General features: G+C 41.0%; 1 protein-coding gene across 1 annotated transcript; it reads right to left on the reverse strand.

Moving 5' to 3' along the window:
* Nucleotides 1-16,860: 16,860 nt before the first annotated feature.
* On the reverse strand, nucleotides 16,861-22,085 carry dldh (dihydrolipoamide dehydrogenase). Its single transcript, XM_072677655.1, has 11 exons — nucleotides 21,573-22,085; nucleotides 21,155-21,457; nucleotides 20,646-20,706; nucleotides 20,300-20,557; nucleotides 19,614-19,674; nucleotides 19,391-19,521; nucleotides 19,114-19,283; nucleotides 18,783-18,999; nucleotides 17,885-18,689; nucleotides 17,671-17,773; nucleotides 16,861-17,545 (listed from the first exon to the last, which is right to left on the reverse strand). Exons 1-11 carry the CDS (start codon nucleotides 21,621-21,623, stop codon nucleotides 17,540-17,542), a joined length of 2,166 nt encoding a protein of 721 aa, XP_072533756.1. The 5' UTR covers nucleotides 21,624-22,085; the 3' UTR covers nucleotides 16,861-17,539.
* Nucleotides 22,086-27,456: the final 5,371 nt, after the last annotated feature.

Raw genomic sequence — 27,456 nt, forward strand, 5'->3', positions numbered from 1 at the left:
GATTTCTTTCATTCCAAGATTAGATTTAGCAATTTGGCAGGAAATTGACTCTTGGTGTTCGGATAACGACAAGTGGGATTTAAGTACAGTCAGGTCTATAATTATTTGGGCTGTGGTATGACTTTGCTTCCATACACCACCTTAGTGCATTTGAAATGAAGCATCTAAGGTGTGATTGAAGTGTAGACTTTTTGTAGATTTAATTTATGGGATTTAACAAAAACTATTGTGCAACCATTTGTGATTTACAGCCATTTTTACATAGTCCCCCCATTTTCACAGTCCCAGAAGTAATTAGGCAATTCACCAAAGCTATGCTCAGTTCCCCTTTTACTTCATGACAAATGCAAGATGTCTGGAGTTGATCCCAAGTTAAATTTGCATTTGGTAGCTGTTCATGAAAACTCCAGATAAGCATCCCTACGAGGTGAAGGAGGCCATCATGAGGCTAAAAAAAAACACTTTGACTATGAAAAACATCTGAGAGAGATAGTAGAATTTTTAGGAGTAGGCAAATTAACATTCTTAAAAAGAAAGAATGCATTGGTGAGCTCAGCAACACAAAAAACCCTGAAAAGTCAACTAAAGTAGATGACCACACAAGTATTTTCTTGGTAAAGAAAACCCCTTAACAACATGAAGTCAAGTCAAGAAAACCTTTGAGGAGGTAGGTGTCAAAGTTGACAATCAAGAGACACCTTCATTACAGTAAATACAGAGAGTTTCCTTCAATATGTAAACCACTGGAACAGGATTCTGCGGACAGATGAACGCAAGAGTAACCTGAGTATGGAGAAGGAAAAAAAGGGTTCATGATCCAAAGCATACCACATTATCTGTCAGACATGGTGAAGGCACTTCTTTGGCATGGGTAAATATGTCTGCCAGTGGAATGTTCTTAAATGGCTGAGTCAGTAGCCTGACTTCTAACCAAGTGAGTATGCTTTTTACTTACTGAAGGCAGAAAAACCCCACAGACAAGCAGCAACTGAAGCAGGGCCTATCAACGTATCTGACTGTACATAATTCAAATACATGATTAAAATATTTAAACTGGTTCCCCAAAAATGTTTGTGGAATCATTTTTTCTTAGTGGATCATTTGGTATCAAGCTTTGTGATACTACGCTTGGTATTGGTCTCAAAACCTAAATTCTTGCAAAATGAAAACCTTCTGTACTGTTTTTCATTTACGTTTCGTCAAACTGAACAAGTCTCTTGAAAATAGTAGGGATTCAATTTCTGAGAATTCAGTAGACTTGCTAGTCACTGTCAGCTAAAATGTCAAACGGTTATAAGCTTTTCATTTTACTATTATTTACCCCATTAATCTCATTAATAATAAGTATATGTGTAACATGCCTTCATGTTGTGAAATAACAGTAGCACCTATTCAGGGTTGTAAAAGTCAGTATTCAACTTATGCAGCTGATTTGAAATTTAATCATTCATCATTTCATCGTTTTTCAAATGACACACACCAAGAGTTTCTACATTGACTGCAGTTGAGGTAAGATAAAAATGCAAATGCAATGAAAATGTTAAACACGTTAGCATTCATATCTAAAATGACAGACTGTGTAACATACCCATGCATCATGCTGAGGGTCTAGTTGAACCAGTCACTTAAAAGGTACCCAGTTATTTCCGTAAAAGTCTGTGTTGTTCAAAGCAGATTTTTCAATCTTTGGAATATTATTTCATTATTTCACTTTTATAAATATTATTATTAAAAAAACATACTAAATATGATTTGTTATTGAATATGTTTTTGACTTGAAAGTGGAAGCTAATTATCACATTTTTATGTAAAATTGTATTGTAATATTTATCAAATCTTTGTGACTTTTTTAGTACATTTCTGATCAATCAGTGCATACAAATGTTACTTCTACCACAGGAGTATGAATAGGATACACATACTTTACATGTACTTTAGTCTGGCTAGCACTCATTGTGAATTATTATTACATGTGTAAAAGCAGTGCTATGTTGCAGATAACAAGGTTACATTAAAATAATGTAGCTGTAAATTCTGTGACTTATGCACACAACTTCTCAAGGGTTCTTAACAGTAGTGGAACCCTGTTGGTGCCCGATAGAACAAGTTTTCTGTAAAGAACCATATGTAAGAAGGTTACATTGTATAAGAACTATTTATACATTCAGATTAGAGCTGGGCGATATGGAAAACATTTAAATCACATTTTAAAGACATTTTTTACAATATATGATATTTATCGTAATATTTTGCCATGTGCCATGTGTGACAAAATGCACCAACAGTGTAAAATTCAAAACAAAAACGCTATCCAAATACTTTACTAAAAATATGCTTCACTCTATTGAATTAAATAAGACTGATTACACTCTTTGTAATGAAATGTTCAGATAATCAGTGCTTCTTAAGCACTGACAATATGCAAGATACACTCATTAAAGCATATTGTGTACCACGATAACAAGATTTATCATGATACGATGAATATTGTCATATTGCCCAGCTCTATTTCAAATGCTTTTCAGTTTTCAGAAACCTGTGTTGAACCATTAGCTTCAATAAAGAGACCTTCATAACAATCTTCAGGGCGAATCTTGAAATCTGTCTGATTGCTGTCTGAATGTACAGTTTCCACTGATCTGTCAACATGAGAAAATGGCCAGTTTGTGCTTGCATGTGTTTAACTGCATGTAAAGATCCCGGTTTAGGCCGTGCACTGCTCCACAGTGCAGTATTACCATGATAGATTTTACACATAAAAAATTAGTTACTGTGAATAGTTAAGTGAGTTCCAAAAGTCATAAAGTGAAATGCCTCCCATACGTGAACAATTGAGGTGATGCTTTTTTATTTCTATATTTTACAATAACGAGAAAGTAAAAGGGTCTTAAGCAAATGTTTAAACACCCTACATGGCGATACAGGTATTGTATCGTAGCGTATTGTAGCTTTTGTTATATATTTTGTTATATATTTTGTAATATTCCGTTATATACTGTTTTATATATGTATAAAACAGTAAGCTATCTGCCATTATTAAAAATGCTAGGTAGCTAGCTAAAAAAGCCATTACATTGTACATTACACTGGTTTTAAAAGCAAGTGGTTTCCTGAGGTGATTTTTGGATTCACTGTGTGTACTATTGGGATGGCCTGGGTGCGGACACCTGAATATTTCTCTTATTTTCAAGTCCTGAATTGACAGGTATAGGCTAACTACCTAGCCGTTCTGATTTTATTGTCCCCTCCATAATGTTTGCTCCTTTGACAACAAACTTGAATACATCAGATTAGAGCTAACCATACAGCAAAAGGGGAACCTAAAAGCACCACGCTGTGCAAGGAAGCCAAACTCACCATTGGAATGAGTCTGGCCTTTTAAAGGTGTCCAATTATCTGTTTCTGGCCATTTTGTATTGGTTTTAGTGCAGCCTTTGACACTATTGATTGTGACCAACTCATCATTTTCCTTAAATGCTTAAATCAGTTCTGCACAATGTATTGTATGTGTTGGTACACTATAATGTAAGTGTACTGTGATACGGCTTTTCAGTTTTACCACATAGTTCATTAAGTGGAATTAAGGGCATTGGAGATCTTTTGCATACTAAGAAACACTATAAACTGTTAGCGTATATTTCATATGCAGCCATCATTTTTAGCGGACGAGTGAAGAGTACTAAAAAACAACCTTTGAGCAGTTCTTTATGACAGGGTAGTGTTTTTCAGCATTAATAGGTCCTAAAGACAACCTCCCGCTTCTTTGTAGAATCATTTTAGAACATCTGATCCCATTTCTCTATTGTTAAACCTCATAAGGAATATCTTGGGGTGATTTTTAACTCAGACTTGAAAACAAACTGTAAAAAGCTTTCTCATCTCAGAAACATTCATAAAATCCAAGCTTTCCTTTTGTTTTGGGTTTTGGAAAAAGTGATTCATGTGTTTACATCTGCTTCTCCTTGGATTGCTGTAATTTAATATATATGGATCTCAGTCAGTGTTTCTGGCACACCTGCAGCAAGTGAAAATGCTGCTGCAGGCTTACTAGGTGAGATCATGTCACTCATCACTTTTTGGCTTTCTTTACATTATAGAATCCAGTGCCATTTTTAAAGCTCTTGCCCATATTTGGAATTCTGTGTCTTCTCTGTTACAGAAGTGAGGATTTGGGGCTCAGAAGACTAATACGCTGACTCTATGGCCCAAGGATTGCGAGTTTGAAACTCGGGTCATTCTCCTTCACCATCAGCAGCCAGAGCCTAAGAGAGCACAATTGGCTATTGGCTCTTTGGGTAAGTAGAAGGCGCCCTCTCCCCTCATCATTCCCATTGTAGATTCAGCCCCTAGATCTTCTGAGACCTTATCAGCCATCAGCTCCATTTGACGATTCGTAAGTCTTGGTTTAAGCAAAAAGGTGACTAAGCTTTTGTCATGGCCATCACAAGACAGGTCTGCCTGTTTATGAAAACTGGAATCTAATGGCATACTGTATATTATCAGACCAGAATGTGTGATTGACTGCTGGTAAAATAACTTCTGATGTTTTTAAGACTGTAAAGAACTAATTGCTGACTGTTTTTAAAACGCTATATATAGTGGCATGCAAAGGTTTCGGTAACCCTGGTCAAAATTAGTTAAGATGACCAAAAGGCATGAAGTTAAAGATGACAAATGTCTTTAGTATTTTAAACAAGATTACTTTTTTTTTTCTATATTTGAAAGGACCTTAAGCAAATGTTTGGGCACCCTGCATAGCAGAACTTCTACAGGGATTGTAGCTTATAAACGCTTTTGTGATTTGTTTTTTTAGCAATCATGCAAGACGTTATCTCAGAAAAACCTCCAGTCCTCAACCTGACCTCCATCTCTCCTGTTAACTGCCATGGCCACTGATTGTTGAGATGAAATTTAAGGATATAAACCTACATATATAATATAAAGATTCAGACTTTGATTCACTTGGCCTTTCCTAACAATGACTGTGCAGAAGCCATATCCCAAACAAGCTAGTTAAGTCCGGATTTACATGCTAGTCAGAATATACTAATTCCCAAGTCAGAATTACAAGCATGTCACTTTCAAGTGCTTTGTTGTTGGAGTGACATGAAAATGGCAGCTAATGTAATGCTATTAGTCAATTTGATATGGATAGAACAATAATACATAGCACTTTTCTATATCAGGTTAAATGCACACAGATTACAGATTCAAATAATTTGCATAAAAAACCATTAATAGCATCTGCTGTTAGTCTTGTACCATGTACCAACCAAATCTGATTCTGTCTTCCTTACCATGTTAAAAGGTTGAAGGTCACCTCAACTCTGGAACTCGGGTATTAAAATGATCTCAGAATTTCTTGCTAGAAATTACGACTTGAGGGGGTTGTTCATGTGCAGTTTTCAAGTTTTGTATTTGCCATAATTTCGATTATGAATGTGAACGCAGCATTAGTACAGACATTTTGACCAAGGGAGTCCAAACTTTTGCATACCGCTGTACAGGACAAATATTTTTATGTTCTTATCCTAATTTGTATATTCTACCATGTATTCTTTCCTGTTGTTTAATGTGAGTGGGCTGTTAATAATGCATTTCACAGCTAATTGCACTGTGTATAACTATGTATGATAAATAAAACTTTTTTAAAAGGTCAGTCTTCTAAGAACAGAACCTTTCACACAATTGAAAAAAAAAAAGTATTTATCGAATTAACAATTGCAAGGCCATGTCCTCATGCACAAACATTCCCAAACACTGTCAGAGCATCGGAGAGTTTGAAGGGCCTTTTGTAGGATAGAGATTTGAATTGATGGTTCAAACAAAACAGTGGCTAACATGGCTAACAAATGGGATGATGGTTAGCATAGTGACATGCTAGCCAACAACACTCACTTTCATCCTTTGTTAGCCACATTAGCATTGTTTGGGTGTACTCCTTCAGTTGTCCATCATTGCCCCTGTAATACTACAGTGTTTTGGAATACTTGGCCTATTGCTGGAGTCCTGTAAAGCTGCTTTGCGACAACTTCAGTTTGAATTAGAATGTACTTCTTTTAATTATACAGAGCTTGATTCTTTCTGAAGTAACTTCTGCTTCATCAACCATTTTAAAGATCCATGTCTGAGGCTGTGTTGATTTGTGGATAAGATTTGACTGATGTTAGAATAGTGCATGCTGCGGTCTGATCTCTGCAACTGTGTTTTTCTTTGGTGGTGGGGTTGTATTTTTTTTCACGGCTGACACCGCAGATCGAAAATGAAACCCTCTTGGCTTACATGTAGGTTAAACTGTAATGTAGATTCTCATTAGTGTCATAACACCCAATATACTGTATACTGTAGAGTGATTGGTCACTGGTAGAGTTGCTGAAAATAAATGAAAAAAAAAAGACTATGGGAAAACAGTTGGAAAGATGGCATTGTTTTAATCTGTTTGATTGTGTCTCGTCTGAGTTTTGTTTTTATAATGAAGTCTGTTGGGAGGGGTGAGGGTTGGGCCATGCCCCCTCCTTTTTTCTCTCTTTCTCTTTCCCTCTGGGCCACCTCCTCTCATTCTATTCATATTCAGATGAAAGCAGGCCTTCTCTGTCTGGTTATTTACATACTGGAAAAGTGCTAGGCCAGGGCCTGCCATGTCTGCTGGGGGATGCGGATGAGAATGCCAATACAGGCCGGCAGTTACCAGGGCAAGTACGGAGCAATGCTAGTCATCCCATTAATGGGCGGTGCTCGCCATCTGTCCGTTGCAGTGGCGAAGCAGCCTGCGGACCTGTGGGTTCCACTGCAGAGCAGGCAGTCTGGAGCCAGAGCCAGAGGTCTCCACCACTTCTGGCCCTGGTCACACACAGTGCGTCAGGGGGATGGGTGACATGGGGACTAAGATGATGCGCCATCTCCATAATCAATTCCCCTTGATAGAACTTGTTGACCTGTGAAGTCCATTGAGTGGGCGCTGCCTCCGTTTCCATTAGAGAGGGTAGTAACTGTGTTCTATTAGGGAAGGTAAATTCTTGCTTTAACTTGAGAACAGCTTCTCTTATTATGGCTTTATTCAAGTCAAATATTTATTCCCGAGCACAAGAGAATTCAAACAAAGGAAAGCTCCCACAGCACTCCGAAATTACACTCTGCCGGGTTTGTATAAAGAGGATCACAGCGAGACGTTTCTACATGACATTCTATAAACATAAAATACTAGCGTGCATCACCCGTATTTCTTCCAAACATCACACAAGGCTATAAGCTTCCTTCTTTTGTCCTCCACCCTGAAGGATTGCCATTCATTGTAGCGATAGCAGCAGCAAAGCTCAACTTTTGCCGTCTGCCATTGAAAATGATTATCATGTGAAGAGAATGGAGCATTCAGTGTTTGTGGTCATTAATCAGGCGTCAGTCCACTCGCTCATTCCCACACATCACACTAGATGCTGTCTTAAAAGGCCCACGCCCCACTCCCCTCTCTGTGGCCAATTGCGAGACATCCGGCTTTCCCCTTTCTTACCGAACAGTCCATGTGCTTTACATCGATGGATATGTTCACACAAGCCACCTATTTAGAAAGAGTTTGGGTCGTTTTGGGTGCAGCACTGATTTGAGCCCCTTAGATGGTCATTCTCTGTGCCATGACCTTCACAGGTCACCGATGGTCCTTCATATGGAGGGTGTGACCCGCACCGACCACTCGCATTACGGCCAGCAGCTGCGTGCGCTGCCCTGGGCGAGCTTAGTTCACACAGGCCACCATAATACAACCTATAAACAATAAACTGCATTTATCACTGGGTGACAGCTTCATTTTCTTACAGTGTTTTTTAGGGTTTTTTTGAAGTGTGCTCTATTCTTGGGTACCTCATAGCCTCTTGAGGGCAGTTGGAGCGCCTTTGAAAACGAGAGCGAATGTTGTGTCCGCGTGTTTACATTTTCTGCACTGGTGGACTGATTGATGTGGTCTTCATTGATGTCATTGTCACGTGAATTTCCCTGTATTTATTTCCTCCATCCATGACAAATTATTTGTACAGAAATGTCACAGAGGCCAATTGAAAATGACCCAGGCCTACACAACCTCACAAGCTGTGTATCGGGGCCTGCGTTGGTGTATATTCCTCCACTGAGCAGTTTTAAATAGTGGCCAGCGTTTCCTATGAACTGGATGGACTACAGCAACTCTTACATTGCCCCATTGCCCTTCTTTAGAAGGCGGCTTCTTGAACAATACGTGTGAAAAGACGTATTTAACAGCACGGTGACAACGCTAGAACTTGGTGATATGTTCACAGAGTGCTTCCACAATAGGACACGGTTGTAAGTACACAAACATCAATCTCCTCACAATTTACTGCTCCTTTTCTTTTAAGGAGCGGGTCTTCGGCTATCATTTGGGCGTGCTCCCATTCTTCTCCACATTCTGCCTCTCTTTTGAGCCGGACTTGGGAGATGTGCGCTCGGCCCATGCTGGCTGAATGCTTGCTTTCGGGGGCATCTGTTGCTTGTGGTCTTCACAACATCTGCTGCTATTGCTCCCCTTTCCCAGCATGCTGTGGGATATGGTTTCTCCCAAAGGTGGCCTTTGTATGCACCATTGTGAATTCGATCATTGTCTGCCACAGGCTGTTCCCACGATGCAGAGGAAGTTATTGCCATGCCTAGAGACACGTTGCCACACTCTCCTAACTGTCAAGAGGTGATCATCTCATCATAAAGAGTGAACTGCTTTTTGAAAACACTGGATGTTATAAACATATCGTTGCAGTCATACAAAAACACTGTATGTGCAAAATTATTAACTTTACAGGGTAAGGAAAACAACTTTCAAACTTTTGATGGAAGTCATTTTAAAACATTGTTTTTTTAGATTGTAAGTCTTTTTGGAAAATGATTGGTTCATTCATCATGAAATTTTGACACATTGTAAACTGCCAGATTCACATTATGTCAAAAAGTTACAAAGTACTTGTACAAGGTACAGTTCTTTTTCGTGACAGTGACAATATACAGGTTGTTTAGCATAGTTACTAGGATAGTCAGAAAGCTTTGTGTAGATGGAATGAGTGATGAGGTTATAATACTAATGCAAAATAATTTTTTAAAAAGTGAAAATAAGTTACACATCCTCTGCAGAGAACACACTTCTGCACACTGTAATGCATATTTACAGTTTTTTTGCTTAATTTAATACATACATAGAGCATTGTGCTCTAAAATGAGCATCAAAAAGCATACAGCTAAAAATGCTTCTTCAACTCTTTTTTTGTGCTGAACAGAACCATTTGAAAGGTTCTTTAAAGAACTTACACAATAGGTTTTCCCTGTATATGAGGAATGATTTAATATAGCGGATGTTCAAATGGTTATTTATTGGCATAGTTCTGTATGGCACCACTGTCAGAATCCAGATCCCTTTAATAACCCTTTTAGATGTAGATAATTAAACTTTTTTTAATCTAATAATGTAACATAAGAAGTTATGCATGCTGCTGAATACTCATATCATACAGTGATCTAACCATACATACATTCATACACACACATATATACACATATACATATATATATATATATATATATATATATGTGTGTGTGTGTGTGTGCCATATATATTACACTCCAAAGCTTGTTGCTGACATCCAGTCCTTCAATAAGCAGAAAAACACAGTACATTTGAAGGGACCTGGACCCCAAAGAGCAACTCTTAACTCACGACATTGTCCACGGCATCAGAGTAGAATAGCCCACCATGGGGTTGGTAGTGCGGACACAGCAGATGTTAATAATAAACTCTACCCAATGTTCTCTTCTCCACTACTACCGGGCTTTCTGCCTCTGGCAAAGAACATGCTGCATTAAAACTCTGGACAGCAGCTCCAGCACAATGTAGAAGAACCACAACAAATATCTCCTAATGCCAGGGCTGTGATAATGAGAACGTGACAAGGCTAGAAACTGGGTGCACATTTGGTTTAAATGAGAAGAGAGACAAATAAGACAATAAAAGTAATTAGTTATGCTCTACTGGAACAAACATGGAAACAAATGAAAGGCAGTCAGTTGTTGAAGCTAAATGGATTCATAAAAATTTATTTTATTTGACATGGCATGCCTTAGTTGTAGGTATTGTGAAACTGGAGCCACTGCACTGAAGCTGTGGTTTCTGGCTTGTAGTGACTGTAGCCACATACATGTATAGGTACACATACATATGCATAGGCCTGGAGGTACACACTACTGCCTTCCTGACAGAGCTCGGCATGGTTAAGGAGTCGGTAAGGTGGAGAGACATGCTGTAGAGCCATCAGCAATAGAATTAAACTTGCTTAAATATAAACTTAACAAAGCTGATCAGTCTCTAGACATGTGAAAGAAAGTGTCTTCATACTGAAAGAAATAAATATTTGTGTAATTTATTATTTATGTTATTATTAATGAACTATCCACAACTTACTGCTTGAACTGCACAGCATCACACTTTTGCACACTGCACTTTACAGTCGCCAACATAACGTTAAATCAAGTTTATTTAAGAGCACAAAGCAGCTTTACTGGAATCCAGTAATAGGACAAGAGTTTTCTGAACAAAAAATACAACATAAAAAAGCTTAATTATCGAGAAAAAGACACCATACAATACTTCATACCATTCATATCTCCTGTATTGCACAGTAAACTAAACATTTTGATCCTTAAATCTATTTGTTTTTATTATGTTTTTTATGTCTTTTTTTATCTTGAATACTTTATCTATCAGTGATCAGAATCTTAAATTTAATTGATAGTTTAAAAATCATTCATTTTTTAAGTCATTTTGTACTTTATTTTCTGTCAGAGAGGAAACACGCTAACCCCTCTGCCAGATAATCACTTATAACTTAACCTCTCTGCCTGATTATTTAACTAAGGATTAAGGATTAAAATTAAAATTAAGGATTAAAATTAAGGATTTTTAATCAACTAAATTAGAGGTTAGTTATAATGCAGATAAAATTATGAAGCTTGAAACTAGCAACAATATTGCCAGTAGCACTGGATAAAATCTAGTCTTAAATAAAAAAAAAAACCAATGAGTTACAAATCCCACAACAGTTGACAACAATCTGAGGTGTAAGAAAATGAGAAATATCAGATATAATGACTCAACATAAGATTAATAAATATGCTCAGATTTAATTTTTTTGCTGTGTCATTAAAGTGTAAACAAACAATAATAGAGTAAACAAGTCAGCGTGTGTTTTCAAACCCTGCTAGCAAGACTAAAACCTGAATACCAAGATTGTCCAACATGGCAGCCTGGTTGGACATATTGAAAGCATTTACTGTCAGTTTTCTGAGACTGGGTGGTGAGAACAAACAATTGGGCAGGCTTTTGAGTGTAGTAGCCTCACTGAAGGGTGCTGTTATGCTTTTTTTTTCCTCCAAGAGTGGCAAGTGTCAACCCTTACGAGTGTTTAGAAAACAAAGAGGAAAATGGCCACCCTCTCGCGTCTGTGGGTTTATTTTGGAATAGGACTTCCTTTGGCTCAGAGGTCTCGAGGTCAAGCTTCAAGACTGAGAGAGTGATTGATGATCTCCAGGTCCTGAGGTGCACTGTCACCTTCTGACTGGGTGGTCTCTCCTAGGAGCCATGTCAAGGGGCACTTGTGGGACATAATGTAAAAGGTCACACACAGTCCTTTCTCTTACCTGGGGTGTATTTGACATCCCTGTTTACCCCCGTTGTTGTGCAATTGATCCATGCAAAGAGCAGGTTCCGTTTAGTTAGTGAACCTAGAATGTGTTGCGATGGAAATGTCTTGCTGCTGATGGGTCTAGCATAAGTCTAAGGTCCATTTGGTAGAGTAATGTGTCAATGGATAAGTCATATGTTGTGGCCTGTGGTCTTGTGGTGTGGTAGATGAGAGATCCACATGCTTGTCCCGACAGCATTCCAGAGATTTCAACCTATGAGGGACACATGCAATAAACTTTCACGTGTTAAACTGAGTTGCTGAGCTGGTGTGAACGTTCCTCTGGTGAAGGATGCCACAGTAGTACGTATTGTTAGAATGGTCTGTGACAGCACTTTGGCTGTTTCACTCTCTGACTTCCTTTTGTGTGCTTTTGATTGTTCTGGTCGAAACAGTTTTGTTTCCCAAGACTTCCCTGGCATGACTCTAAATCGCTTGTGTGCAGCAGCAAATGAGATCTAAGGGCCCAGGTTGCAGTAGTTAAAAGGGGGTTGGCTCTGTATTGTAACGCCTGACAGGTGACCACTATGCTCGGACAAAGGGTGGGTCATTGCTGGAGCCAAATCCCTTTTCTTTCGCTCATGTTCGCCTCTCTCTGCAATCTGTCAAAATTGAACGTACCATTGAAGGCCTTGGCATCAGAAAACAGCTTTATAGGGACTAACCCAAGCAGAAGTAAGAGTGAACATAGCACCAAGCCAATCAGCACACCATAACCACTCAACACTTCTAGGCTAAAAAGAGACGGAAGGTTTGGACCCAAGATTAATCTGCTTACATAAATGTACAAGTTGTAGAAAATTGATTCTGTAAAACTGCAAACACGCTTTTAATGATCTGTTGTTGCTTCTATTCTTTATAATTTATTTCACTACTGGATCCTTTCTTGTGCCCTTTTTTTCTTACAGAAGTTGGTTTCTTCTAGACTTGCGTCCAGACGAGGACACGCCTCCTGTGAAACTCGTGATCGTTTTAGAATAAGTTTTTTATATGATATTAATAGCTTGAGTCAATGAGGCTCTTTTTTCAGAATTTATTGTTTTCACCAATAGCTTGGTGAAAAACAAATTTGCATACATTTACAGCCCAGATGCAATTAATTAGCCAAGACCAATTTTTCATAAAGACTACAATGCTAATGTTACTAATAAAGTACCAAAAGTCAATAGTCACCAAATTGGCTGGCCTTGCACATATCCTAGTCTTTTACCTAGCTCCCAGATTTTTTGCTGAGCCATTTTTTGGCTGACTGAATTCAATCTGTATATTTACATGGGAAATGATTTACCTGATTTACCTTACTGCTTCACATTCCACTCATATACACAGATTCACATGGCACTGCCACCCTTCCAAAACATACAATTGGGTAATATGATTAGAATTCAGTGGTAAGGTTGTGTGGAGTCCTAACCATTGAAGAACAGGGTGAAAGGAGGCTAACAAAGTATGCAGAGATAGACTTAATTCTGTAATTATAGAACCACACAGTGCTCCTATATGGTCAGTGGAGCTGATGTAATGGGCCGAGGCCATTCCAAACCAGAGGTGGTCATATTATTCTGAAATGACATTGTGCATCGCGATATCAGGATGTCAGTAATGTAACTTTTACATGCTATCAACTTGAAGCTCTGGTACCTTTTACAATTTCAAACTGGCAAGCAGTGTACAGTGCTTTGTGTACGACAGTATATCAGTGCATGTTCTGTATATTGCATATCTAAAGCAAGTTCCATCATTGCTATATATGAAGCCTAGCCTCTTATGAAATCCTAGTGTGTCATTGTGGTCCCAAAAACACATGCATCTCCAAGATGGCAAGTTAGAAGGAGAAAGTAAAAAGCTTTCTTAACTGAGTGGAAGAGATTTTGCTTGAAATCCAGTTTCCAGTTCTGGACTTTGTAATCCTTGGTAGGTGTAACACTATGTGACCAATCAATTACATTAACTGTAACCTTAACGTCCAGCAAAACCATGACCCATGACTGGAAACTGGATTCAGTGTCCAGATTTGAAGACCTCTGACATCCAGCATGAGAAAATCTCTAAAGTGTAATGCACTTGAAGCTCTATGCCTTCCTAAACATGTTATATCACTACTCATCAGCCAGATAATTGCAGCCAGAGACCTAACATGGAACAGAATATTTTTATATTATATTATTGGTTAGTTGTGGTTGGTTTTCTGGGATTTTTGGGGAAAAACACATTGTATCTATTTAGAGGTCAGTTAATTTAAAAGAGCAAGGATGAACTCATGGAGAAGAAGTCATCATTTGATCCACACTTTTAAAGTGGGGTCATTCATTTTTAGTCACTTTTTATGTTTGATGAACTTATTTCTTCATTTTGGCAGCAGTCAATAAAGGATGTGTTCAAATGAAAAAGTGAGTTGATTTGCCAATTATGTTGCATGTCCACAGTGCATAGCAGAAAGACGTAACCAGCTGGTTCCTTCTTCAAAGAAATAATGGCAGAGAATGGCAAATTGCCAATTTCTCAGCCAGCTATAATGGCTCGCACTGTCAAACAAACTGAAAAGCCTGAAAGAAATGATCAGCCTTGAGCAATGACGGCAGTAAATAACTGTGTGCCTAAGTGCTAAGGCATTTAAAGGGCACAAAGTGTGATGCCAACTTTGCTTGCTTGACAAGTCACCCTTTTGTGCAGCGGATGCATGAATGACGTAGCTTCAAAAATTTAACCAAACAAAGTGGGCTTATTAGCTTCTGTGGTAGCTGATGTTGGGTATCTGTGTAGATGTTTACTGGTGTTATTATTCTTTTCTTGTGACCATTACCAACAGCTCAGTGAACAGAAATCAGTTGTTCTGTTCCAGGTACACATTAAAACACAAAGAAAACTGATACACAAAGGAAAAGGGTTTTTATTGGCCTGTCCAATTTCAAAACAGCTAGCTGAAACCAAATTTCAAAAACAGTCCCCCCACCTTTAACTGGAATCATCTTTCTGAATTTGAAGAGAGCTAGTTTAAAATGCATATCAGTAGCCTAAATTACCTGATTTACCACAAACTCAAATTCCGTAATTGAGGGGAAAATATATATTTTTGTATTTTGATGTTTGAGATTCTAAATTTGACAGCACCATATAATTTACTATATCAGCAGTGGATAACTCTATTTTAGAATTCCAGGATTATGCATTATTAATCTTAGATTTGCCTGTAATGTTTGAATGTAATGTTTGAACTTTGCACTTTTTGTTTGTGTTTAATGACCGTTTCACTGATTTTATGCAACACTGGTAAGATCTTAACATCATATAAAAATCATAAATTAATATGGTATAGATCTCTATACATACTATTAATTCACTGATTTAAAAATAGCCTAGAGCTAAATAACTAAATAAACATACAGCAGTGCTGTTGGTTTTAATACTTCATGTCATATTTGTATTCATGTTTATCAACAAAAACAGTGTAACATGAGTGAAACTGAGTCAGCTGTGTTGTTTTAATATAGTACGGCACTTTGGGCAGTGCAGTTGAATAATTTAATTTAGTTTTATTATTTATTTTTAATAGACAATGAGTTTAAAAAGTTTTATTACAAACTTCCGTTATCAAAGAATAGCCCCATCAGTTTGCACAGACGTCCCTGCAGTTACTGTGTAATACATCTTAGTGTGTAATAAGCCTTTCTGCGTTAAGCAGTTGATCAAACTAAACATCTTAAGTGTTTTGAGTAAAATGAGTAAAAACCTAAGGATCATTAATATGATGAAATATCTTCTGAAATATCTTCAATTGCTAATAAAAGTGAATAATGATATTGCTATGATAATATGAGAAGATGATCAAAAGCATGTTCTGCTTTGACCTATAAAATTTACAATACATCCTTTATCAGGCTTGCTCTCACCTGTCGCTTTTGTGTTTGTATTGACAGATTTTGATAAACTATACTAAAACTATACTAAAATAATAATAATAATATAATAATATAATAAAAAATTAAAAAATTTTCACAACAGTTTAAAAAGACTGCCATGAACTTTATTTTAGCCCTTTATGAGCGACCTCATTCTCGGAGTCCTGAAAGCATTGTTTATATTGAAACAAGCAGCTTGAAATGAGTCCACTATAAACTATTTAGATGTGTGAATGAGATTTAAACACAGTGCACATATAAGATTGTGCTTTCCGCCAATTACCATTGTTCATTTACAGACACATAACTGCAGAAAGATCTAACAGAAGATATTCAGCACTGGTTACTGAGCAGTGCCACGGGCCTGTCCTGAATGAAGAAACAAAAGAGCTGCTTTAGGCCTGTCTCCTGATATTTTCCAACTCAGCGAAAAGCCATTGTGCGAGTGAAAAAAGTTAAGTTAAAAGCTTAGCACTGGTATGTGAAAACAACTGTCAACCAGTTGCAAATACGTTTCACTGCTCCCAACTGGAGCCACTACAGGCTTCCTGCATTCACTACAAAGCCCTCAACTGGTTCAGAGTGTCATTACATTTTAGGTCTGCCTTTTTCACAAATATAATTAATAGCCTGAACTTAATCTCATTTTCAAAACTAACACAGACGATAAACCCAGTATTTAAAGTTGTTGGACTCTGTCAATTGAAAGCCAGCAGAATCTGGATTTCAGCAGCAGCGCTAGTTGTGTTCTGCTTTCGGTCATTATAGCCATGGTTAAGACTTGATGGTAGATTCATCCAGCTGTATACAGTTGTTTAAGATGTTTTTTAGAACCTGTCTGTCATTACAGAGCCAAAAAGTCTTGCATCCAAGTCGTAACCACACTGTCCACTATTCCACTATTGTGTGGTGAGAACCCAAAAATGTCTCCAGAATCTGAAGCCAAGGATTGCAATCTCTACACTCTTAGAGCAAGAAGTGGTCTACATGGTACAGCTAAAGGATTCTTTTTCTTGTTACAATAGTGGAACACTTTTGGTATTACATAGGTTTTATTACATCTGCCATAAAAGGCAGAAGACTTTCTTCATAGATTTTAAGTCTCAGTTGCTTCGGACCAGCTCATTCGCTAGAAGGAAAGAAACCGTTACTGGATAAACTAAATATGCCATAATGCCACTAGAATGGTAATATTTCATACAGGATTTATTTGGAAAAATATTAAGGTGATTTTCTTCATTAGGAACACGTATAAAACAATTCCCATAGGTTTAAACACATTAAATACATTACTGTAGGAAAACAGTCACATTGACCCGAAGTGCCTTATATACAGTATACAAATTTGAAAAAAAAAATGAGAAAAAGATTAAATTACGTCAAACTTAACTTCACAAAAAAAACACACAAACAAAGGAATCACAAATAATAACATTTAAATAAAAAGAATACAGCTTCTCTATCAAGAACTGAACAATTGTGATGGCGGCATTTTGTTTTCCTCTCCTGACCTATGCAACGGATCAGAGAATTTAAACATGGACACTGCAGTCAGTGCATACTCATAGACAGTAATCACTTCATTTGAATGTTAAATACATTACTTAAAAAGCAACCCTCCGTAGTGCAATGAGGTAAAAGAACAACTCTCCCTACGGGAAGTGCAACAAGTCCGTTTGGCACGTTCCGGGGGAAACGAAAAACTTTGAGAGCGCGAGCCAGTATGGCCCAACATCCTTGTTCTGCAGTCACTGTGCTTACTTCAGTTGAGAACCAGCTCATTCTGAATATCACCATCAACATAAGTCCCCACAGCAGCAGTCGCATGAAGGAAACCTTCCTTCTGGTTTTGAGCAGCATTTACTGGAGTAAAACCTCCTGTAGAGCGAGATGAGCTACCGCTCGGTCAGGGCGTTACACCTGCAAGAGAAGGAGAGGGCAGATTGAGTTTTCTGACACAGCTGAAGGATGCAATAATTGAAAGGTCCAGATATTTGAAAAAGTGGTATCTGAGGAGTTTATATGTGACGTGGACATAAACTCACCTCAGTTGCAATAATACATTCGTCCTTTTCTTCTGATATTACAAAGACAGACTGGTACTTCGTGTCTTTGCACGTAGACTCTGGACACTTGTCTGAAGTCTCACTGAAATTAACAGGTAAAAAAACAAACATTAGTACAGAATCACACACACATGATTAACAGCAACAGGCTCGTCTACCACAGATTTCTTCAAAAATCTTCAGCATTATTTACCTTTTTAAATGTTTTCTGTGCTTTTCGTCCGAGTCATGGTCAAGAGCCTCACATTTTGTGTCGCTTTTCTCTGAGTCCTCTTTTCCCAAGTCCTCCGGCTTCAGTTCATGAACAAGATTGTAATCCACCAACGAGTAGCGAGACTTGTAACCGTTCTTTTCCACACAGGCAGCGTCGCTCTGGAAGTCCACCTTCTTGTTGGTGTTCTTCACCTGCGTGGGGCCTATGATGCAGACGGACAAGTCCTTCTCCCGAGTGCAGTTGCTGGTCAGGTTGTTCATGGTCTCACTTTCATTATGGCTCTCAGCTTGCTGGCTCCTCCGCTGCAGTTTTATGCGGACGTACACGATCAGCACAGCACAGGCAAGGAGGAGCAAAAGCACCAGTATAATCCCAGCACAGACCGCCATCCAAGGAAAAGTGTTGTCGTCCTCGTCCTCCGAGTACCTTTTATCAGCTCCCTCTACAACGGGCTGTCCTTGAGGATGCTCAGGGAGCAGGAACTGGCAGTTATGTCCTCCATATCCGGGAATGCAGGCGCATACATAGCGGTGGTCCCTCTCGTGACAGGTGCCCCCGTTGTGACACGGGTTGTGCACACACTTGTTGACTGGCGAGCTGCAGTTCTTGCCAGTGTATCCGGGCGGGCAGGTGCAAGTGTAGTCACTGAGACCATCCTGGCAAGTGCCTCCATTCTGACAGGGGTAGCTGGCACACTCGTCAATGTTGTCATCACAGTGCGTTCCTGTGAAACCTTCTGGACACTGGCAGAGGTAGGAATCCACTAGATCTAGACACTGGGCACCTGAAGATAAATGCAAACAGAAGACATTGATTAAGCTGGTTCAGACTTTAATGTGGTTCTGCTGAAGAGCTGACATCCAGAACTCAATCATACCGTTTGAGCAGGGGTTGGAGCTGCAGTGGTCGATCTTCTTTTCACAGTTAAAGCCAGCGTAGCCCGTGGGACACTGACAGAAGTATCCTCCGTCTGGATTGTCAGCACAACGTCCGCCGTTGAAACAGGGGCCATCCGCACAAGTCATGGCACTCAGCTCACAGTTTCTTCCATAGTAGCCAGGAGGACAGGCACAGTTATATGTATTCTCGAGATCCTGTGAAACCAAAGGAATTGTATGGTTTTAGTGAAATTGGACTCTTTGAAGAGCTTCACATCCTCTCTCTGGTCAAACTCCAAGTGTCCCACTGCAGTTAAACAATATACTTACAGTGCAGCTTCCTCCGTTCCTGCAGGGGTTGTCAGAGCACTCGTTGACCTCGATCTCACAGCTTGCTCCTGTGAAGCCAGGCCTGCAGGTGCAGGTGTAGCTGCCTTGGCCGGTGTTGGTGCAAGTAGCCCCATTCTCGCACGGTTTGTGGTGTGTGCAGTAATTAAGATCTGAAGCAAAACGGCACACAAAATGTTAGTTCTTGCTGATAAGGGGAATCCCTTTTTCTACAGGAAAATCATGGTGAACCTATTCCTTATAATCCTACAACATTTACCTTGGTTGCAGAAGAGACCCCCCCAGCCTTCTTGGCAGTTGCACTGCCATGGCTGCTGGCAGGTGCCATGTAAGCAGCCAGGATAACGGATACAGTCATCACAGTACTTTCCAGTGAAGCCAACTCTGCATCTAAAAAATAAACGCAACAACGGTTAGAACTTATCTTCATATGTGAGGCAACAGGTTGTTGACACTTCATCGAAGATCATGATCATACTTACTTGCATTCACCAGGCTTGTCACAAAACCCATGCTCCTCATCGCACCCCAGGAGACAGATTGCTGTTGAGAGAAAAATAGGCAAACATTAATTACGAATGAACTTCTTTGGGACAGATTCTAGTTTGGGCACGTTTAAAATTCAGCAGTGATTTTCTGTAGTGGCCTAGTTGGGATATTCCTCTGTCAGCACCCTGGGAACGAGACCCTGCTTAACACAGTTGCACTCATACAAAAGATTGACAAACAAAAGCCTCTTTTCTCCTAACTGTGGGTCAGAAGTCCCTTTTTTCACTCTGTTCATACAGACCCCTCCCCATAATGTCCCAGAGTCGGTGGAGATAAGGGTGGACAGCTGGTGTACATGGTGCCAGTGCAGGACAGCTGCTCTATTGTCTTCCCTCACTCAGCAGCTGCCCGCTTCCAACAATACCTCACCGCGCTAAGCCAATCAACGCCAAGCGCTTTGCCAAGTAACCAATCAGGCATTACATTTAATCTATGGCACGCGTGCCATTATTTGGCCAACGTCCCTGTTCTTTTTTCTTTTCTCTTCTTTTTTTTAATCACTCCAAAGCGCGTTCCAGCGACCATTTCCGTGCTGAAGGTAAGTCAATGTTGTGCTAGATGCCTTCACAAGACGTACACAGAGGACTCCCAACGAACTTTTGCTTCGTGCTCTACTTACGTTCAGTGCAGTATTGCCCCTTCCAGCCCGAGTTGCAGATGATCTCCCCGCGCTCCCCGCAGGTGAAGTGGCCGAAGGCGTCGTCACGTGGCCGGCAGAAGACCGAGCAGCCCTCGCCGTAGTAATGCTCATCGCACGTAAACCTGTACGAGTACTTCAGCTCCGTTCTCCCAGTCACTTGTAGATCTTGGGACCACTCTTCTCCCACCGTGAGGTGACGCTGGGTGGTCATACGACTGATCAGACGCTCTGGGTTTTCTAGACATTAAAAAAATAAAAGTTTGATTAATTTCCCACTCTGAAACTCTGTTGAGCTGTCTTATGGGTGGTGGGGTTGAATTCTTACCGGTGGATAAATCCTCGTTGGAGTCGGTGTGCAGGGCTTCGATGATGAGGGAAAATGTGCCCTGTTAAAAAATAATCATAATAAAAAAAACAGAATTGATCAGAATTGTTGTTGTTTTGTTTTTTGGGCAAAAACGTTTCTGTTTTACATAGATCGGAAGCTAAGGATGGGTGGAGGTGTGATAACATTAGGATTCACGCTCTGCTTCCCCAGGTTCACACGTTCACACTGCAGTAAAATGAAAGCTTCGGAATTTCACGCTGAGCTGGCAATTATATACCATCCCCGGGGATGTGAAGTTTCCCACCCCTCCAACATTTGTCAGAGGGGTCCAAATGAGCCAACGCGTTTACCTTGACTGGGTGAACAGGACTAATGATGCTTAACGAGTTTGCTTAGAAATCTGAGCTGAGTCCTGCAGCATATTAAAATAATAATAATTATAATAATAATAATTATTATTATTATTGCTGGTAATACTATTCTTGTAAGACTTGTGAGTTACTCACCGGCCACGTAAATCCGAATGAAAAGCGGATTGGGTTGGTGAACGAGTCTGAAGCCGTTTCAGGAACTTGGAAAGAGTTGGATCCGAGAACAGGGGTAACAGCACCGCCGTACGTGCACGGGGGCTCCGGGGACACGTTGGCTTGGTAGTGCTTCAGGCAAATTCTGAAAAAGGTTTTGCACTCGCACTGCTGGATCCCCGACGAGGCTGCTGGTGCTCCTTTACAGCAGTTCGCGTTGCCCGTGGTTCCTTTCTTGTTCAGAAACTCCTGCAGCTTCAACTCAAAGACCCCCGAACACAACCCCTGCAAGAGAAGATTAAGGGTCGTTATTTCACGCGATATTTCAGCTTCGTCTTGTCTGTTGAACACAATCACTCGAGTTTACCAACGTTGCCACAAACTTCAAAAATCAACCTACCTGGCTGAGCATGACGCAAAGGATGGCAGCAGCTATCATAAGTCGCCCCATGGTGGTGAAGATCTTCAGCGCTGCCCGAGCTGCTCAAAAAGTCATGTAGACTCCAAAGAACCGCTGAAGTTTTTTTTTTAATTATTATTATTTGTATTATTTCAGTCAAGGGTTTGATGGTCTGGTTGGTTTAGCTTTATCGTCCTCCGCAGGCCATGTAGTTCCTCCCTTGTACGATTGAGATAAATCCCAAATTTCAGGCGATTAGTCCAAGTGATCAATGCGTCCGGCTCGCTCGCGCTTCCCACATGAAGATAAGAGGGGGGCAAAAAAAAGGGTTTGCTCCCGTGCTGTGAAACTACTTTCCCCTTTGCTTGACTCAGCGCTGACTCAGAGTTTGTACGGATCCACAACTCTGTTCCTCCAGAGCTCCTGATTCCATGTGTGTGTGAGAGAGAGAGAGAGTGTGTGTGTGTGTGAGTGAATGAGTGAGAGAGGGAGAGAGCGAGAGAGATTGAGAGAGTGACTGTGCGGGTGTCTAATGTCCCAGTCCGCCTGCCGCCCATTATATACAGAGTGCGCCTGCTAGGGTAATGAGATGCAAATGAGCTACTCCCCAATCTGGCTCGAGTTGTCACAAAGGGACACTTTTCACCCCCTCCGCTCCACACCCCACAACCCCAACCCCCCCCCCCCCCCCAAAAAAAAGATCGCCAAATGGTCACTGAGCTGTAAAATGTGCAACCCTTCCCCATTACTAAAAAGGAGAGAGAGAGACACACACACACACATAGCGAAAGATAGAGAGAGAGGGGAGAAGGAGGAGGAGGAGGAGGGGGGGGGGCACAATCTCATTTACATATAGGGGGAAAAAATCAAGCCTGAGAATCCTACACATCCAGGCATAAACCCTGAAATTACATCACATATCGCGAGCCTTTAGAAGGGGTCCTGGATCAGAGATGAAGTACCCCTGGCTGTAATACCGCATTGTACAGCTTGGAAACCGTCCCACTCACTGTGTGTCTGCTAATTCATTCAAATTGGTGACGAATGAAAACTATTCGAATTAAATTAGCTGCGTTCACATTTAAGGCCAATAAAGTGCATTCAAATCCGACAGACATGACTAAGCTGGTTTACACCTGTTGCATGCTCCAAAACGCAACACGTGATAGGATGCTTTGCTTAAAAGTTGAGTAGAATAAGGGGATGAGATAATAAGGGAATGAAGAGGCCTCTCTCGGAATGAGGTCAGTGTCTGCTGATGTCACCTTTTCCTCTTTTTTTTAATGCGTGATGGATACGAGGTTACGCGTTTCGGTGACGTGAGCTTTCCGAATTGTTGATATTTTCCTCGTTTCTATACACGCCTAAAGCTGGGCAGTAAAGCCGAGCTGGTGTGTGTCGTTCGCGTGGCTGTCATTAAGGCACTTTGTTATTGTGTGAGGGGAGAATAAGTTTGTTCTTTGTGCTCTCAGCTGTATGGTAATTCGGGCAGCACCTGCTCCCCCTTGCACTATTGTAACGGGGAGAAAGAGCTCCCCTCGGCGCACGCTGCTGTCTCTACAGCACCGCCTCCGCTGCGCTCCTGTGGCTGCGGCGCACAGCGCAGCACCACACTCCGAAACACCCCGAATACTCAGTGCTTCACACACCATTCAGAGTGGTGCAGTAGGGTGGGGGCGGGGATGGGGTGGGGGGGGGGGCTTCGTTCTTTTGTGGTTATGAAATACATTTACACAGTCCGTTCCAGTGTGCCGGATGAGTAAATGCGCATGCCCGAGCCCGTGCACGCGCGCGCGTGTTATGTTGTGTGTGTTCATGTGCGAGGGTGGTCTTCATTAGGGCGTTAATTGAAACGACTGTCCGGTTTAATGCTGGAGGAATGCGGCTCCCTACGAGAAGGGGGGGCTCTGTTGTTTTCGGGGGCAGTGTGATGACATAGACAGGGAGGTCACCCTCACTGATTAGACACTAGAAAGTGTCAGAGCAACTGTTGATCATAGAGAGCGCAAATAAATGTCTTGCATGTTCTAATACTAGCTCAGAACATCAGTGGAACCCTTTTAGAACCTTCTCTAGAGCCATTGGCAAGGGGGTTCTAGTATGTATATGGTGAGCATTTGAGCACTCAGATGGTCCTTTGAATTGATATGGTTTCATATTGAATCCCTGCTTTGACTGAAGAACCACTGAAGAACCCCTTTAACAACAGTTTAAAAAGATCACCGAGGCAGCCAATATAGACACCTTGCTTATACTAAAGAACCCTTGAAGAACCCACTTTTAAATGTGTAGTCTATTGCAACTTAAAGCGTGGTCCATACACTGCTGAAAGTGTTCCTTGAGGCACGTTTGGAGGTTCTTCAATGTGTGGTACTTCAAAACTGTGGAGGAACCTTTTCATGGGATTTGAGGAACCTTCAAAAATGTGTTTTTGAAAAGAAGGTTCCTCAAAGCTCCTTAAGAGGTTCCTCCACAGTTTCTAAACCAATGAACAACCAAACGTTCCTCAAGGATCTCAAAAACCATAATCTGCACTTTAGAAAAACTGAAAGTTCTGTGTATAGAACCACTTAAAAGGTTCTTTGAAGAACCATAAAAGAAGTTTTCCATCATTGACACCACACAATAACCCACTGGTGCATTCAGGTGGTTCTTTGAGTTGTCATGGTTCTACAGAAACATCTTTACTAAAGAACCCTTGAGCACTGTAAGGGTGTTCGCACTGAGGACTCTTTTAATGCTGAACTTTACATTAATAAGAATGTTTTTTCTTTCTTAGCTCGTGTAAAACGATCCCATCACAGGTGTCAATCCGGAGCACCCCCCCCCACCCCTACCCCCCCTCCTTCACTGGTCGAGCCTCCTCATCATTCTTCCGAAATGACCGTGCTCCCCATTCAGTCCGCGGACGTCTACCTTCCAGCTGACCACCGCAACGCCCCGAGCCCTCCATCATCACCCTCCACCGGACACTCCTTTACACTGACGTAGCACACATTTCGCGATTACTGCAGCAAAGCGTTCGCTGAAAGGCGAGGTGAAATCTCCTGGATTTATGCCCACTCCCTTCTTTTCTTTTCAGCCCTAATTTATGCCACGCGATTCTGTCTTGGTGAAATCAAGCAGAAAGCTCCCCTTCTCGTCCTCCTCCTCCCTTTTCTGGAGGTGGACTATGGAGAGACTGTTTAACTTAAGTGTTTCTATAGGGGGCTGTTGTACTTTAACTCCTGCCCACCAGTAGCTGCGGTGAACAAAGGCCGGGACTCGAGGTCTGACTATTCATCTTTTCTTCGCGCTTTAATTTTCATTGATTTTGAATACAAGAGGAGGGGTGGTGGTGGTGATGTGTGTGAGTGTGTGTATGTGTGTGTGTATGTGGAGGGGAGGGGAAGAGAGGGGGGGGGGTGACAGCCCTTGGGGATTCTCTCTGAAGGGCACGACACGCCTTTAGACGCGCACGGCCCCCAAGCCAGCCATCTGCTCCCAACCAAATGGCGTTTTTTCACATCTCAACTGCATGTCTCTACTGCCTCTCTCTCTCTCTCTCTCTCTCTCTCTCTCTCTCTCTCTCTCTCTCTCTCGCACTCTTCCTCCAAATTAGACTGGAAGCATGCTAAAGAAGCGGCCAACTGAATGGCCGGCCACTGACCATATGGTTAGGGAAGCTGGAAGCTAGATGGCTCGAGCGAGTGGCCCGTGGGAACACCAACACTGTACAATAAGGACAGCGTGCTGCTGCACGGGGGCTTCGAGCGTGTGGCCGCTACCGCGCTGGTAGGCTGGACCTGTTGCGCCTACCTCGGTCCGAGCAAACAGAGCGCAAAGCGAGTTGGGAAAACCGTTACGACTGCCCTACACTTGTCTCGTTCCATTAATGACACGAGTTGCAGTGCTGTCACACACGTACATACACACACACACACACACACACACACACACATTTCGATATTATGTACATTTACTTTATCACCAGTTGACCAACTAAGAATGGGATAATGGGATAAAGGATATGGGCTAATTCACCAGAAAGGTGTATCTATGGGGGGGGGGGGGGGTAGGTGGGGATGGAGTGCTGCACACTCTACAGTTCACCCTTTACGCCAATGTTTTGTTTGCGAGGCAGAACAGAAGACCCCGCAACGTGACGCAGCAGAGTCGCGCGCCATTACAATGACAAAGGCGCAGACGCGTGGCTCAGGATCGTATGATTGATAAGACTCAGCGACTCAGCATCGCAGCTGATGGAAACATCTAAGGCCAGCTAAGAGAGAACCGCCATCTGTTTTTTTTCTCTCTCTGTGTTGTGTGTTTGTCTCTCTCTCTCTCTCTCTCTCTCTCTCTCTCTCGCTCTCTCTCTCTGTGTGTGTATAATGGCCTCGCTGCCAGATTAACACTGGTCGTGAGACCTGAGTGAGCACGTCTTTGTGTCCTAAGTCAGATTACTCTGGCCAGCTGCTATGAGTGGGCATGAACTCTTCACAGTAGCCTGCCTATTGTAAAGGAGAAAAAGGTTTCGGGGTGTGTGTATGGGTGTGCGTGCGTGCGCGCGTGTTTGTGTGTGTGTATGTGTGTGTGTGTGTGTGTGAGAGAGAGAGAGGGGTTGAATTCTTCAGCTGAAGACAGTCGCGTGCCGATGTCCCTCAGAGAACATCTGCCCCTTTCCCCGGGGTGGTTTTGTTCGTTTGAGAAACTGGAGTTCAAAGAGACACAGAGAGAGAAATCAATAGATCAATAGTTCACGGAAGCGCAGAGCGGCTCGTTAGGCGAGGACAGGCTCTCAGACCCACACACAAACACACAGCTGATTCCAGCTGCTCTTCACAATCCATCAGTATTCACGATTAATAGTGAAACCATCAACATAACACGTTTATGTTTGTCTTAAACCCTCATTACATTCTCAGCTGAAGGGGTTCTTTGACCAACGTGCAACACAACAACAATAGTGGGACCCTCTTTAGCCCTATGTGGGACCAAAAAATGACCCATTTAAGCATTTTTGAGGAGCCTCCTTTTAGAGTGTGATCATTGCGATCAAGTAATATTTTGGCCTTTGGGGACACCCACACTGTGCTGAAAATGGGTTCTTTGACTTTGAATCGTAATAATAGTGGAAACCTTTTTTGGTGCATAGAACCATATATATCATAGAAAAGAACATCTCAGCCAAGAAATTACCAATCATCCGAATGGTTCTTTGTAGAACGGTTCTTTGTTGTAATGGTTCTATGCAGAACCACTGTTTTAACTACTGAAATCACTGAAGAACCCATTATTATGGGTGCAGTCCACTGCATTGCAATGAAAAGTGTGATCTGTAGGAACTTCAAAACCAACACTATTTTTAGACTCACAACAATGTTTTATGTGTACGAGAACCTTTTTAAAAAAAGAAATGTTCATTAAGCAGCCCTGTTTAAGAGGTTTCCATCATAGAACTGAACCACTCGCCAATACATTTGTTTTACAGTCTTTTATAACCTATTTTAAAGGCTGCATTCTATTGTATTGTGATAACTAGCTATAACCCATACAGGAGCACCTATACTATATATATATATATATATATATATATATATATATATATATATATATATATATACAAAGTAGTGGGACACTTTTTGGTGCTATGTATAGAGCCATTTTTAAATATTCTTTAGAAAAAATATACAGTAGTCTTTCCATCATAGAAAATAATATTTCAGGCAAGAAATGACCAAATAACCAAATGTCTTTTTGAGCTGATATGGTTCTATGTAGAACCAGTGAACCTTTGAGGAACCCATTTTAAAAAATATAGTCTATTGTATTGTGATGACTAGCTTTGCCCATATAGGAGCACCTATACTTATAACACACACTATTAGCAAAAAAGGTTCTATAT

The sequence above is a fragment of the Salminus brasiliensis genome, chromosome 4 (assembly GCF_030463535.1).
Source record: "Salminus brasiliensis chromosome 4, fSalBra1.hap2, whole genome shotgun sequence".
NCBI classification, from domain to species: Eukaryota; Metazoa; Chordata; class Actinopteri; order Characiformes; family Bryconidae; genus Salminus; species Salminus brasiliensis.